This window comes from Lutjanus erythropterus, chromosome 19, assembly GCF_056507025.1.
Source record: "Lutjanus erythropterus isolate fLutEry1 chromosome 19, fLutEry1.hap2, whole genome shotgun sequence".
In the NCBI taxonomy this organism is placed as follows: Eukaryota; Metazoa; Chordata; class Actinopteri; order Lutjaniformes; family Lutjanidae; genus Lutjanus; species Lutjanus erythropterus.
In genome coordinates this window covers 20598626-20612752 of record NC_139335.1, presented here as the reverse complement: position 1 = coordinate 20612752, position 14127 = coordinate 20598626, and the positions used below count along the sequence as shown (strand labels likewise).

The 14127-nt window shown below is 40.2% G+C and overlaps 1 protein-coding gene across 1 annotated transcript in view; it reads right to left on the bottom strand.

Moving 5' to 3' along the window:
* Positions 1 to 14127, bottom strand: part of LOC146309728 (microtubule-associated serine/threonine-protein kinase 1-like) — a 28909-nt gene that overhangs the window by 9457 nt on the left and 5325 nt on the right. Inside the window, exons 4-14 of the mRNA XM_084744192.1 lie at positions 13755 to 13827; positions 11019 to 11179; positions 9758 to 9833; positions 8794 to 9003; positions 7977 to 8078; positions 4682 to 4814; positions 4528 to 4595; positions 3206 to 3282; positions 2836 to 3044; positions 807 to 945; positions 579 to 711 (exon numbers count right to left, since the gene is read on the bottom strand). Coding sequence (XP_084600318.1) covers positions 579 to 711; positions 807 to 945; positions 2836 to 3044; positions 3206 to 3282; positions 4528 to 4595; positions 4682 to 4814; positions 7977 to 8078; positions 8794 to 9003; positions 9758 to 9833; positions 11019 to 11179; positions 13755 to 13827 — 1381 coding nt within the window. The remainder of the gene's footprint in view (positions 1 to 578; positions 712 to 806; positions 946 to 2835; positions 3045 to 3205; positions 3283 to 4527; positions 4596 to 4681; positions 4815 to 7976; positions 8079 to 8793; positions 9004 to 9757; positions 9834 to 11018; positions 11180 to 13754; positions 13828 to 14127) is intronic.

Below are 14127 nucleotides of genomic sequence, written 5' to 3'. Positions count from 1 at the left end.
TTTAGCCCAGAGGACCCAACATCCATAACTTCCAAAAACAATCTGAAATGTGGATTCGTCAGGCCACAGCATTTTCTTTCTACTTTTCGTCAGTCCATCCTTTATACCATGATGTTGACTTTCACTGCAGTGCTGCCTGAGGGGTCACGGGCATTCAATGTCGATTTCTTCGCCTTGCCCCTTACGTGCAGAGATTTCTTCAGATTCTCTGAGTCCTTTAACGATATTATGGATTGTAGACGGGGAAATCCATAAACTCATTGCAGTTGTGTGTTGAGACACGTTGTTCTCAGACCACTGGACTATTCACCCACACAGTTATTCACAAAGTGGTGAACCTCATCCCATTCATGCTTGTGAATATCTGAGCCTTTCAAGGATACCCCAATCATGATGCTATCACGTCACTAATTAACCTGTTTACCTGTGGAATGTTCCAAACTTTCCCACTTTTCTTTTGTTGTAAACGAAAAGTTTATCAGTTTGAACGTTAAATATCTTGTCTTTATACTGTATTTGATTGAATACAAGTAAAAAAAAAAAAAATTCTACTCTCATCTGAATGTTGTCTTTCATACCTGTTTATCCAAGAACTCCCGAGTATCCTTCTCTATGTGTCCCTCATACAAGTTGGTGGTCAGACTCATCAGACCCATCTTAGAAAGGCCAAAGTCTGTGAGCTTGATGTGGCCCATTGAGGTAATCAGGAGGCTGAGAATGTAAACAGAACAGAGTTTATATTCCTTTGTAATAGCAGTGTAATAGCATGTACTGCATTGTATTATTGAAAGCTAACTCTGTCTTACTTGTCAGGCTTGAGGTCACGATGCACGATGCCATAGTTGTGTAAGTACTCTAGCGCCAAAACAGTCTCTGCAAAGTACATGCGCGCCATCTCCACAGGAAGAGCGCCGATGTTCTTCAGCAGAGTGGCACAGTCTCCACCTGGCAGTATAATTCATGATTTGATTACGCCTGCTGTTGACATTAGTAATTACCATGAACGTCTCCTGGTACCTCTTGTCCAAGACCATTTTAGTTTCCACTTAAGTCAATGAGCAACACACACGCACACACACTAGAACGCAATTACGCAATCAAACATGATGACTGTGCTTTGAGTCATTCTGCATAGTACGATCAGGGATATTCACTTTCACTGGGCATCCAGAGTACATTCATGCATCTGACCAGTAAGACTTTAAATACATTTATGATCTGCTGGTACATTATGAACCGTCCAGACCCCTTGGTCTACTTCCTGTACCTTGAATTCAAAAGGAAACATGGAGAGTCAGCTTTTGTTTTTATCTACCACACATCTGGAACAAACTCCCACAAAAAACTGCAGATCTACTCCATCTGTTAGTTCTTTAAAATCAAGACTGAGGATTTTTTCTGTGTGCCTCTGCCTTTCATTAAACCAAATCTCTAAACTAAAACTGTTTTTTCCTGTTTTATCCTATTTATTTATTATTTAGGTTCCTTTTACTTTGTCTTGATGTTTTTTATGTTTTATGTAAAGCACTTTAAATGCCCTTGTTGTTGAAATGTGCAATACAAATAACCCTGCCTTGCCTTTAATAAGACAGCAGTGATGTTAGATTTATAGCCATGCTAGTGTTGTGGCTCTAAGAATGGCACTTTTGATCTGCTGCACCACCACTCTACAAGAATTGGATTAATTGTGATTTAATTTGGCACAGACAGTCCTGTTCCCCTTCAGGATGAATTGTAATAACTTAGGTGATCCCTTAACTTGTTCTCTAGCAACATCATCAGGTTGAGATTTCTATTTGTTCAATTAAATTAAGGTGACCTCCAGTCTGGCAGCCAATATATTACAAAAATATCTGATGTTATTATCTAAACAGTAATAATACTAATAAAACAGGGGGACAATTCTGGTTTCATGTATTTTTGTACTGTAATGAACTATGGTGCAGGCTGACTGATAAAACTGGGCTGAAGCTACAGTAAACTATGAAACACTGATTTGAGGTATTGTGAAGAATTTTGACCACAGAAAGTGTAACTTTCATGGTAGAAAGGTCATTTTGGGATCAAACTGAAGCAAATGTAAAAAGGAGTTTGGGGGCCCCTGAGACCAAATGGTCTTTTAATGCACAGTTAGAAATGGGGACATTTCTGAGGACAGCTTCAGCTGGGGACAGGCAATCAAAAACATGGACTGTCCCCTGAAATCAACGACATCTGATCACCTTAAGTTAAACTGCTGCCAACAGCATCATGTCTGCCTTCAAATTTATTGTTTTATTCCCCAGAACTTTCTCGAGCTGTTTCACCACCACCCACAAATTATTAGAATTTTTTTTTCAGTTGTGAGTGACTCCTCCATTTGTTTTGTTCTTTGCACTGTGGGAGGACAGTGTCCATCGACAGCACACTAAAAAAAACAATGTTAGTACCAACACTGTCTGCAGTATTTGTCATTTTTCCAGTGCAAATAAATTACATACTCAAAGCCTGTTTAGTTTTTTGGTATGTTGAGTGGATTTTGCATACAACATTAGTCTTATTGACTTGAACTCACTCAAAATCAAGGCTAAATGCACAAAGGTTGAGAAGTTAATATCTTGACAAGGAGTGTATCTTTACATAGAATAACTGGAGGTGTAGACGTGGGCAGAGTTTCTACCCAATAAACATATTTTTTTTCTCAACAGTTGGTACACCTCCTCCACTGCAGCCTACATGCACCTACGCACACACACACACACACACACACACACACACACACACACACACACACACACACACACACACACACACACACACACACACACACACACACACACACACACATATTCTTACCTTCTACATACTCCATGACCATGCAGAGGTGCCGACGGGTTTCAAAGGAGCAGAACATGGAGACGACAAATGGATTCTCTGCAAAGGTGAGGATGTCTCTCTCCACAAAGGCCTGCTGGATTTGGTTCCTCAAGATCAGGTTTTGCTTATTAATCTTCTTCATGGCAAACCGCTGGCGAGTCTCCAGATGACGCACCAGGTACACAGCACTGGTACAAACACAGACACACACACATATGGACACATTCATTTTTTGCTTTATGGCCTCTGTGTTGCTTCTAAAAATGCCCGTGCCGGACTTACAGATGTAAAAAATGAATCACTTCCATGTCAACACATCCTCATCAGGACGTCCTGATTCTCTACTCACCCGTACGCTCCATTACTGATCAGCTTGATGGTCTGGAAGTCAGCTTCTCCTGGTGGTTTCATTGCTCTGATTTTACCCTGTGGACGAAAGATCACCAAAATGTGAAACTGTCAGACCAATATGATCAAAATATCTGGTTCTCCACATTAAAGGAGAAATCTGTAATATCTATACAGTAATAAATCATAAAATGATCAAGATATGTCATCAGATATTAAGTAAACATGTTATGTTGAAATACTTGTTACTCTGACAGCAACACGAGCCACGTTTCAGGCCAGAATGACTGTTTCCAAATGGTCACCAAATGACCCCATTAACAGATTGTTCAGTTTAATTGTTATAAACATCTATTCCTTCTATGAGATTTTTGATGATTTCTTACAACTTATAAACAGACACTAACTCATTCAGATCAAGATGTTGGCTTAAGTGCTTAAACTTAGCATGTTTCCCTAATCTCTGATGACATTACAGTCATTTTAAGGTTTAGTACAGTAAATATATTACAGATTTCTATTTTAAAATCGTCTCCTAACAAGTGTCAAGAAAATCAGTCCTTTTGCTGCTGTAACTTTAGTGATGAACATTCAAGGACTCTACCGCCCCCATTTCATCTATTTTTTTTAGTTTTTTGTCTATGTAGCGTAACTTTGGCAGCTGGAGGCGTGCCTAATGCTCAAGGCACGGCCCTGAGATTGAAGGGGGCAGGTATCCTGTTTTTTTGCACTTCAGCATAAATTACCTAAATTAGATAGATAAAAGGATGTGTGCCAAGTCATTAGCAGATGAAACAGACATTCTCAGTGAGAGCAACAAGAACGCTGGCAGAGACCTTAAAGGGACAGTTCACCCAACATCAAAAACACATATTTTTCTGCCTACCTGAAGTGCTATTCATCCATCTAGATATTGTTTTGGTGTGAGTTGCAGAGTTTTGGAGATATCAGCTGTAGAGATGCATGCCTTCTCTTGAATGTAAGGGAACTTGATGTCACTTGGCTTGTGATGCGCCACAAAAATACATTTGATAAATCATGACCTGGTTACTCAAGATAATCCACAGACCTGAGCAATTTTATGTTGGAACTACTTCCTTTCTACTGAACCATATCACTGAGTGAAAGCAAGCATCCTCGATAGCGAGACCAAAACTATCTAGATAAATAAATAGCACAACAGTTATTAGGAAAAATACGTATTTTTGATTTTGAAGTGAATTGTCCCTTCAAATGTCAGAATAAGTAAGAAAAGTGTGGATAAAATGGGGATGGACTGAGCGTTGGAGAAATGAGCAGACTGAGGATGATCTCAGATCTCACCTCTGTCGAGTCATCAGTTTCAGGTGTCAGCGGCCCCTCGCTGTCGTAACTGTCGAGGTTTACCATCTCTGTGATGACACAAACATGTCGGTGTAAATCGGCTCATTTATTTCCTTGCAAGCTAAATCTGCATGTTGTACAGCGTCTCTCTCACCTTCAATAGGGTCTCTGGTCAGTCCCAGTTGGCTGATGATGTAACGAGGAATGTCTGTTTTCATCAGGTGGCCCTCCTTGGCGTGGTCCTCTGCTGCCTCCAGCAGATGGTAGAACTCTTCGGGATTAAACTCCTAAAAAAGCACAGCACTGAGACTTCAACATGACGTCATCAGGTGGAACGATTTGGAGCTGGTCCATTAAATTACATGGAATTAATGATATTAGATCAGACTCTGTGGGATGATAGGATTTTGGTTTGAGAAATTGCTTCCAGGTGAGTGGATCTGAATGTGAATCAGAAAATGTTTCCCTATCTAAGTAAAGCCATAGTGGCTGCATGATTCAGTGCCTCTGGAGCAGCTCCAGGATTTGTCTCTGGACGACACCATCATCGCAGTCTGTGCTGTTCAGCCTGAGGAGAGACTTGGCAAATTCTGAATTCTCCTTTAGGGCCGATGTCTCATTGAAAGATAAGCTTTACAAGGTTCATGTTCTGTTTAAACATACACCATTCATTCACGTCAGCACAAATCGTTAGGTCAGAGCTCAGTGTCAGCAACAGACCAGCAGCAAGTAGCAGAAATACAGCAACCTCCTCAGGACACCTTGAGTGGGGCCAGGACAAGAGTCATGTGGTTATATTTGTGCCATAATTCTGAGCCTGTGACAGGACATTTTGGTTATGTCCTGTAGGGAATTTATTATAACACAACCAATAATTTCACCTCAGCAAAAACTAAACATGTGTGCAACTGTTTTGCATACCTGCTTCCAAGACACAGTTAAATAAAACTCTAATCCTGTGTCCCTGAGTGCAAAGAGCAATATGTAACAATTGCAAGTCCAAAAATAAGGACTGCAGCTGGACTGGAGTTGGAGTTGCAGTCTATAGTTGAAGCTCATAGAAGGAGGACCCCATGGCTGTAGTGTTGTTGTCAAAGAAGTGAGTATTTCAACTTAACATGTCTCCTTAATTTCTGCTGACATATCATAGTCATTTTCATGGCAAAACTTTTCTTCCTGTAAAACATTTCATATGAGCTCAAAAGTTGTAGTACATTTTAAATCACTGCAGTTGCAGAGGTCTAACATATTCCTTGTAATATTCGTTAAGCTCAACTTAGCACACTTTCAAGTGATCCAATCAAACCTGATGGATCAGATTTAAATCCCAACTATATCATGCCCACATATTCAGTTTCACTCGAAAATAAGTCACAGTGTAGAAAACAAAGACGCTCTAACTTCCATTTCACAGTGACACTAAATCTGCTTACACACTTGCTGACAGAGTGTGACACTGTGCTGCAGTTTCAGCCAGCTGGAGAGTTGGAGAAGGAAATATCTGATTGTTCTTCTTGTTGTCTTGTCTCAAGTCCACTGGCTAGTAGTGAAAAAAGTAAAAATGGTATTTTTTTCTCTACAAAATCTAATTTATATGCTTGCCAGAAAATCTTTCTGCACTCAGAAAGTCGATATTTTTGCTAAGAAATGAGGCACAACAGTTCCTGAGCCCATATCCCCCATCAAACTTTAAACTGAACATGTTGCAATGCAGAGGACGGTTTCCGGTGACTAATGACGCCACAAACATGTAACGGATCACAAACACCACAGTCCAAATTCAGTGATACGCAGAAAATGAGGGTGGAATTACATCGATGAATCAATTCTCCATGTCTCAGGTGTCACTTATAATCAAAAAGCACGTCAGTGTGGCGTGACTCATTGAGAGTGACACAAGACTTATGAAACACATGAAAATGACCAGCTAGAGAACATAAACACACACAGATGCATCCTCCAACTTGAAATGACACCATGGTCACGGTCTGTCTGAGTCAGGCTGGAAGGCGGCCCAGCAGCAGGGGGCCGCTGCCTGGTATTAGTCGTACTGTGGCAGGGCAAATTTTAATCTAAATGCAAATGTCGTCGCCATCCAGACAGACTGGACCTTTACTTCAGTGTTTGCTTGTCTTTTTTTTTCTTCCCCTGCGGTGTAATACATCCAAGTGCTTAAATGCTTATAATGGGCTAACAAATGAGTATCTGTGCTCATGTTTATTTAAGGAAAATCAATTTGTCTTAAGGCTCGAGAGGGACATGAACTGAAATGTTCTGCGATGAAGGGTGGTGAACATTGCAGTATGATTTTGACAATGACGGGTAAATACGGAAAAGTGTGTTTGTGCTGTCAAAAGTTAACTGTATTTCATTACAGGAAAAAAGACGGAATCAGGTTTCAGATACATTTAATAAAAATGGGGATTATTTTACATTATTTTGTCTCAAAGTCAGAAAAGAGGACCAACATCACAGTACAGTGCAAGCTCTGCCTTCCAGCTGTGAGAATGCTGTCATCATCCAAGAACTCAACATCTGAATTAAATTTACTGGTAAGACCAATCACTTACATTAGCTACACAGACCAACACCTAGAGACCTGCATCAGGTACCCGCTACTACAGTAATATCAAGCCTAATCAGCTGGCAGGCTTTTATTATGAAAGCCTACAGCACAATCTTTGACCCCGCATCCTGCCAAACGGGACATCACATGACTGTAGACTAGCTGCTGGCTACAATTAATGACTTATAAGCAAAATAGCCAGTGGAGGAGGAAACCAAATTGTGGATAATTCATTGTGAAAGGCCCAGTTGGATGGATCTCAAAAACTGAGAATAACGCTGTCAGCCGCTTTACTGCTCGTAAATAGCTGCAGGCTAGGCTCGTCGTCACTGTAGGAACACATCTACAGCTGCAGGAGCACATCTGCTGTGCCACGTGAGAGGACAAAGGAGTGACAAGTGAGTGGCTGTTTATGTGTGCTTAATCACAGGTGCGCGTCGAGTCGTGGGGTTAAGGGGCAGGTGTGGATTTGATGACTGTGGGTCTGGTTCTCGGCTTTGCAGGTGCCGGTGTGCAAAACTGAACTGGATTTGGGGCATGTGGGTAAAACACAAGCCCCAGACCTGAATACATTTATGGCAGTGTACTTTTAGTTTCAGTGTGTATGACATGAGAAATCCACACTTTACCACACAGCCTATTTAAATGTACATAAGATAACAACTATTAATCTAAACATGCATTTATGCATAATAATGTAAGATGGACAAATAATTAATAAACCAAACAATGAAAATAAAACATTATTTTAGGCTGAACGATTTCACCATATTGGTTAAAGGTAAAGTCAATCAAGTTACATTACTTTAATATTGTGATACTTGGATTAGGTCACTGGCCACATTTTTTAACACGTATTGGAGTATGTTTGGTGTAATCTTACCAGACACTCCAGAAGCCTGGCAGGTCGGGAGATGATGATGAGAAGCTTCTTTGCCAACTCTGTGACGAAGGCTACTTCAGAGCTCTCTGAACGCTCAAAGGCCTGACGGAGAGAGACACGCAAACAGACAGACAGACAGATAGACAGGGGGAAGGTTAATATTAACATTTATAAAAGCCATCTGACACAGTAAAATCCCCAATACAGCACTATTAAACAGACACAGCACTGCAGACAGTTGAAAGGGAGACAAAAAGACAAAGAGACAAAGGCAGAACAAGTGTTCAAAAAGCTGTGAGAATATCTGATCATGACAAACACAGCAGATACAATCAAATCAAAACCAGGCAACCTGGAGTAATCACAGCGATCTAATTAAGCCGCCAAAATGAGGTTGGTGATGAGATTCCCTGATACCTGTTATCTTCTCTGGCAAGTCTCGTGCGCAATTAGCCTCCGTTTAGCGCAGTCATTTCAATCACGTCTCTCACCTAAGGCATCCAGTATTTGAATGAAATTAGAAGACTTGAGCTGAATCTATCCGGCAGTAACCTTCCACAGCGTCCCAATCATTGAGAGGAAAGATGTGTTTGTTTCTGTGTCTTGTTATGTCTCATTTCATAGATGATGCTTTATGAACACTCTACAATAAATTATAAGCAAAGTAGCTGACAAATAGTTGCCTATTTAAAGTTTAAAAGTTGCCATCAGTATTATTTTGAATCCTAAAGTAAAAGTTGCATTATGCTACTGCATGTTCTCTTACTGAGGTATCCAATTATTCATGAGTTTTGCTGACATTATATCTTTAACTCACATCATGAAGCAGTTTCTCCAGGTTCTCCTGCAGCTCAAAGAAGTAGACAGAAGTGATGAGGCCCTCACGGGCTTTGGCCAGGCAGTCTCTGGACAGCTCAGCTATCTGGTGGTGAATGAAGCTGAGGACTCCGTCGGCCAGCGGAAGAACGTTTTCTGGAGAGAAAGCCTGGATGAACTCGGCCAGCCTCCCCTCCATCTGCGCTGTGGCCTTATGGAGAACAAAAGGTGGGAAGCGTGAGAGAACGGGAGCGATAAAAGAGTGAGAATGAAGAGTGGAAAAGGAAAATTAAGTTTAGAAGAAGACCGATTTTCTTTAGAAGAGCCAGAGGTATGTGACAGAAAGTTCAGAAAGCAATTTCCTTTGTGGCTCCGACAGTGTGGCTGCGCTGTTACGCTGGATTCAATATAATGTCATTTTTTTTCATTTGACTTGTGTGAGAACAAGCCCAAAGAGCTTTTACCTCAGATGAACTCCAAACTATAATGCCCAATTTCCTAAGGCTCGATTTTTATCACTGTGGAAGCTTTCAGCCCATTTCCTTTTGATACCAACCACAGTCCACCAAGAGAGTGAGACGGGAAAAGGGGGCAAATGAGGCTTTTGTTTAACTGCTCTTAGCCGTGGCAGCATTTATAAGTGCAGTGAATAAACTTAATATTCACTCTGACAGAGTGAACTTATCACGACTCGGCAGCGTCACATAATCTTGTTTACTATGGTTTAGCAGCCTCCACGGCTCCTTTTTTGTTTCAGTGTTTGGTTGTTTGATATGAAATATCTCTCTGAACATGTTCAATCATAAATTATATCCCTTTTTTATTTCTCTGATATTTGAGTTTGGGCTGATAGGATTAAATAGTTATGTGGCTTGAAAGACCGGCTGCATGCTCTGTTGGCTTAAGGACTGGCTCGGTTATGTGTATTTTTATGGAATATGATGCCTTGTATGTGCGTGTCTCACCTTTGGAAAGCGCTCTTTGTACACATGGTTCATCATGACTATCTCATTATCATAGCAGGAGGAGGAACGTCCAGGGCTGCAGGGATAAAACAGAAGAACATGGGAATACAGTCAATCCAAAATGAATTCACTTAGATATGATTCAGCTAGCTAAGATATGATTAGCACTTAAAGTGATCCAATAAAAAGAGAAAGTTAGCGCTTTATGTATAGACCCCTTTTCTGTTGGTAAACATAAGTGGAGGCTGAAAAATTCCCCAAACATGCACACTAGCTAGTAGGAATGTGATGATACATCGATCTGGATCAATTTATCCATTCAGTGTTTAACGATCCAATATGATCAATACAAAGGCAAAATACATATATTGTCATCTTTAAGATACATCTTTATTTTGAAATTCCCATGTCACAAATGCCTGGAAGAGTTCAGTCATAAAACTGCTGAACCATAATTTAGCTGCTTTTTATGAGTTGAAATAAATTTAACTGAATGTGTTAAATGGACTTATGATGTCATCTGATACAGTATTTCTCAATCCTGGTCCTCAGGGCCCACTGCCCTGCATGTTCCAGATGTTTCCCTGCTCCCACACATCTGATTCACTTGATCAGATCGGCATCAGGCCTCTGCAGAAGCCTGATAAATAAACTGTTCATTTCAATCAGGTGCATTGGAGCAGGGAAAAACATAAACCACTGACGGGACATCCACGTAAAAGTCATGAAATTTTCATTAAGGTAACAGACATGTTTATATATTATTTAAAATAAGCCTTTATAACTTTTGCTTAGCAGATAATTCTAATAGTAATGCATGGTATAATAGTAGCACAAGTAGAAAAAAAATGCAATAAAGGCAGCTAAATGTTCATTATAATGCAATATCTAATTTTCCATTCGCCAACATAAGATAGTGGTTTTATCAATGAATTCAACTTTGTATTAGTAAGAGCAATGTGTTATTAAAAAACTTAAAAAGTTACATAGTGTCAGTTTAATGGTGAGTTTGTCTTGATACATCTGCAGCATTGATTTTCTCTATTTATTTGATCATTCTAGATACTAATCAGAATTTAAGCATAGTTCAGACATGTTAGCTTTAAAACAGAAAAAATCGAGAGGTTATATAAAAGGACTAACAAGATCAAGCAGGGGTAACCCTTGTAAATCTGCTTTAAAAGCGTCCTTTTAAAAAGAGGATAGTACTTTTGGGCAGCTGAAGCCGCCGTTTAATCTCATGGGTGCTACTGCTGCTGACCTGAGACTGCGGGAGCGTGGGCGCATGTGGGGTGAGCAGCGGCCCCCGTCATCATCTGTGATGCTCTCGGTGCTGCCAAAGTGCTTGGATAAGAAGTGGAGCTCGTCCATGGTGGGCTGGAAGGGCAGCTGGTGCAACCGTTCCTGAGAGGAGCTGGAGGACTGCAGCGAGAGAAGAGGAGGAAGAGGAAGAGGAGGGGAGGCAAGAGCAAAGGGTGGAGGAGGAAGAGGAAGCGGACGAGGGTGGGGGGAGGATTAGGATTAAGTTGGCAAATGAGGAAGGGAAACAAGAATAATAGAGTGGGTGAAGTTGGATGGATCAAAAAGAAAAAGTGGCAGAAAATGTATGTCAACAAACTAAACTGAAGATGTCCACCAACTGTAACCCTTATTCATCTGAGTCTACCTGTTGGCTAATGAGTAAAGTAACTAATACATCAATTATTACAGTATTTGCAAAGTTATCATTCCTCATAAAATCACTCATAACAAACTGAAAATTCACCAAATTAACCCAGTGACAATTTTCCTTTTCTTACATCACGCTGTGGGTGGGAAGGTCAAATGCTTAAAAAAAAAAAAAAAGATAATGTTGTACTGCTGTGTTTCAGGTTGTAAGTTGTATAAACACAAAGAACCTGACAAACTTATCATGTTTCTGCTTCCTGGCATATCAGCAACTGGAAAGACAATGGATAGTGACAATGGACATGCTTGGAGACTGAATTTTTCCTTGTCCGTTTCATGTACGTCAACTGGCTACAGTCTACTGGCTGTATTGAGATTTTGTATTGAGAGTTTTTGTAGTTGGCGCTCACTTGTCCATTCAGCCACAGTAGTTAGCATACGCTTAGTGGTTCACATGAATGTCATTTTGCAGTCAAATATTCAACGTATCAGTGAGTTATAAACAGGTACATTTGTTGGGTCTTGTGGTTTCATTTTTGTTTATTTGCACCCAGGTGAGAATAGGCACACGTCAGCTACAAATTTTCTGTTGTGGCAGGTAAATGGGTTAAGCACCGGACACTGGGATTTGAGTCCCATATAAGAAATCTGAAGCTGGTGTTAACTAAACTGCTTTTTTACAGTTTGGTTAAGTTCAGGAAAAGATCACTGTCTATTTCTGCCGTGTGTGTGTGCAAATAACATTGCTGATTACGGACACCCGGGTGCTTGTCACACCCAGGCCACATTGGCTATTCCACCCCAGGTGCAAAAAGCTCCTGCCTTTAATAAACTGTCACCGAGTCTTTAATGAGATGTTGTGGCTTCATGTTGGGTTATGTTCCAGGCTAGCTGTTTCTCCGTGTTTCCACTCTTTGTGCTAAGCTAACTGGTTGCTGGCAGTCACCTCATGTTTACTGGACATAATGTTTACCGTATTTCCCAAAATGCAAAACTATTCCTACAAGAAAACAATCTATCAGCATTGATAGAGTCTTCACCATTCATGAACTCACAGTATCATTCAGTGATAGAAAATGTTTTAGATAATTACTTTGAATGCAGCAGTGAACTGTGGAGCAGACAGTTTTCTGTTCAGAGAGAGAGAGGAGCTGAACGCAGCACTGGGCACCACAGCTCAGACTGATTTATAAATGTCAGATAATTGATTTCAGTGAAATATCTTTTTGTTTCTAATGATAGTATATAGCTAAACTTAGCCTGAGATAAAATTACAGTGGAACAGAATCTGCTCTATTTCATGCCAACCTCTCCTCTACACGCCACATTTCTCATGTCCCTCTCATCCCACCGGCCTGGCACTCGTCATCACTTTCCCTTCCTGTCCTCCTCTTTCCAGCCATCTAACCCTCCATCCACAGCCAGATGGAAAGTAAGAACCAGGCCTCTGACGCTGCTGTTACACAACATACAGAAAGACCCGCAGTAAAGAAATAGAAGTGACAACATGGAGACGTCTGAAGTTTAAATATATGTTGTTTGTGTGTGTGTGTTTTTGTGTGTGTGTTTTAAGTGACAGTGGAGTCAAATTAATTGTTGGCATGCTGTGAATCTGTCAATGAAAAATCAGGCTCTATAGGTTAAATACCTGCCAATTACAATCATTTATGTCATTTATTCCAAATATTTTATGTGGGTCATACCCCTGCCGTCAGATGAGATCAAGCAGCATCATCAACACCACTGTCATGTTCCAAATATGTTCTTATAAATGGACTGAAAACCGGATCTTATTTAACACTGATGAGTAGGCTATATTAAATGGATATTTTTACAACAACTTTTTCATACAACTTTATATTCAAGGCTTGCAACTGTTTATCAGTTACTTTAAGCTAACCATTTCAACAGTTTATCCATTACCTTTAGCTAATTATTTTTATCCATTGTTTTTAACAAACGATTTCAACTGTTTATCCATTAGTCTTAGCTGATTATTTCACCTGATCATCAGTTACTTTTAGCAAAAATTTTCAACCGTTTAGCTGACTATTTCAACTGTTATTCAATTATTTTTTTTTACTAATTTAAACAGGGTATCAATTGCTTTAAGCCAACAATTTCAATGGTTAACTATTTCAACTGTTCATACATTACTTCTAGCTGACAATATCAACTGTCTTTCTATATGCTGATTATTTGAGCCGTTGAGTTTAGTCGTTGGTTGAGCTATGTGCCCCCAAAAAATAGCAGAAGTACCCCTGGGGTACAAGTAGCCCTGGCTGAGAAACACTGATGTATGTGATGGGAAGGGGATGAATTTATTTACCGTTGAGCTGGGAGTGTTAGTGCCATATCCAGAAGAGGGCAAAGAAGCTAAAGACCATCGTCGTCCATCCGCTCTGCAGGGAACACAAATGTCACTTGAATGCCCAAAGTCATGCATACATTTGATCATAAAATCCAGAACACATTCGCTCATATTGTGTTAATGGTCATTGATATTCCACAGCCTGAAGAAAAACAGTTAAACTGAAACACCTAATAGTGCTATTACAATAAATTTGACTGTATGGCAAACCCTGACAAGCTATTTTCACAAACTACATGGACATATCTCAATTTCAGCAGCACTAAAAACAGGTCATTCAGCAGACCAATGACTTATTACACATCTAGTTTGTCCCAGGGGGCTTCTTCAG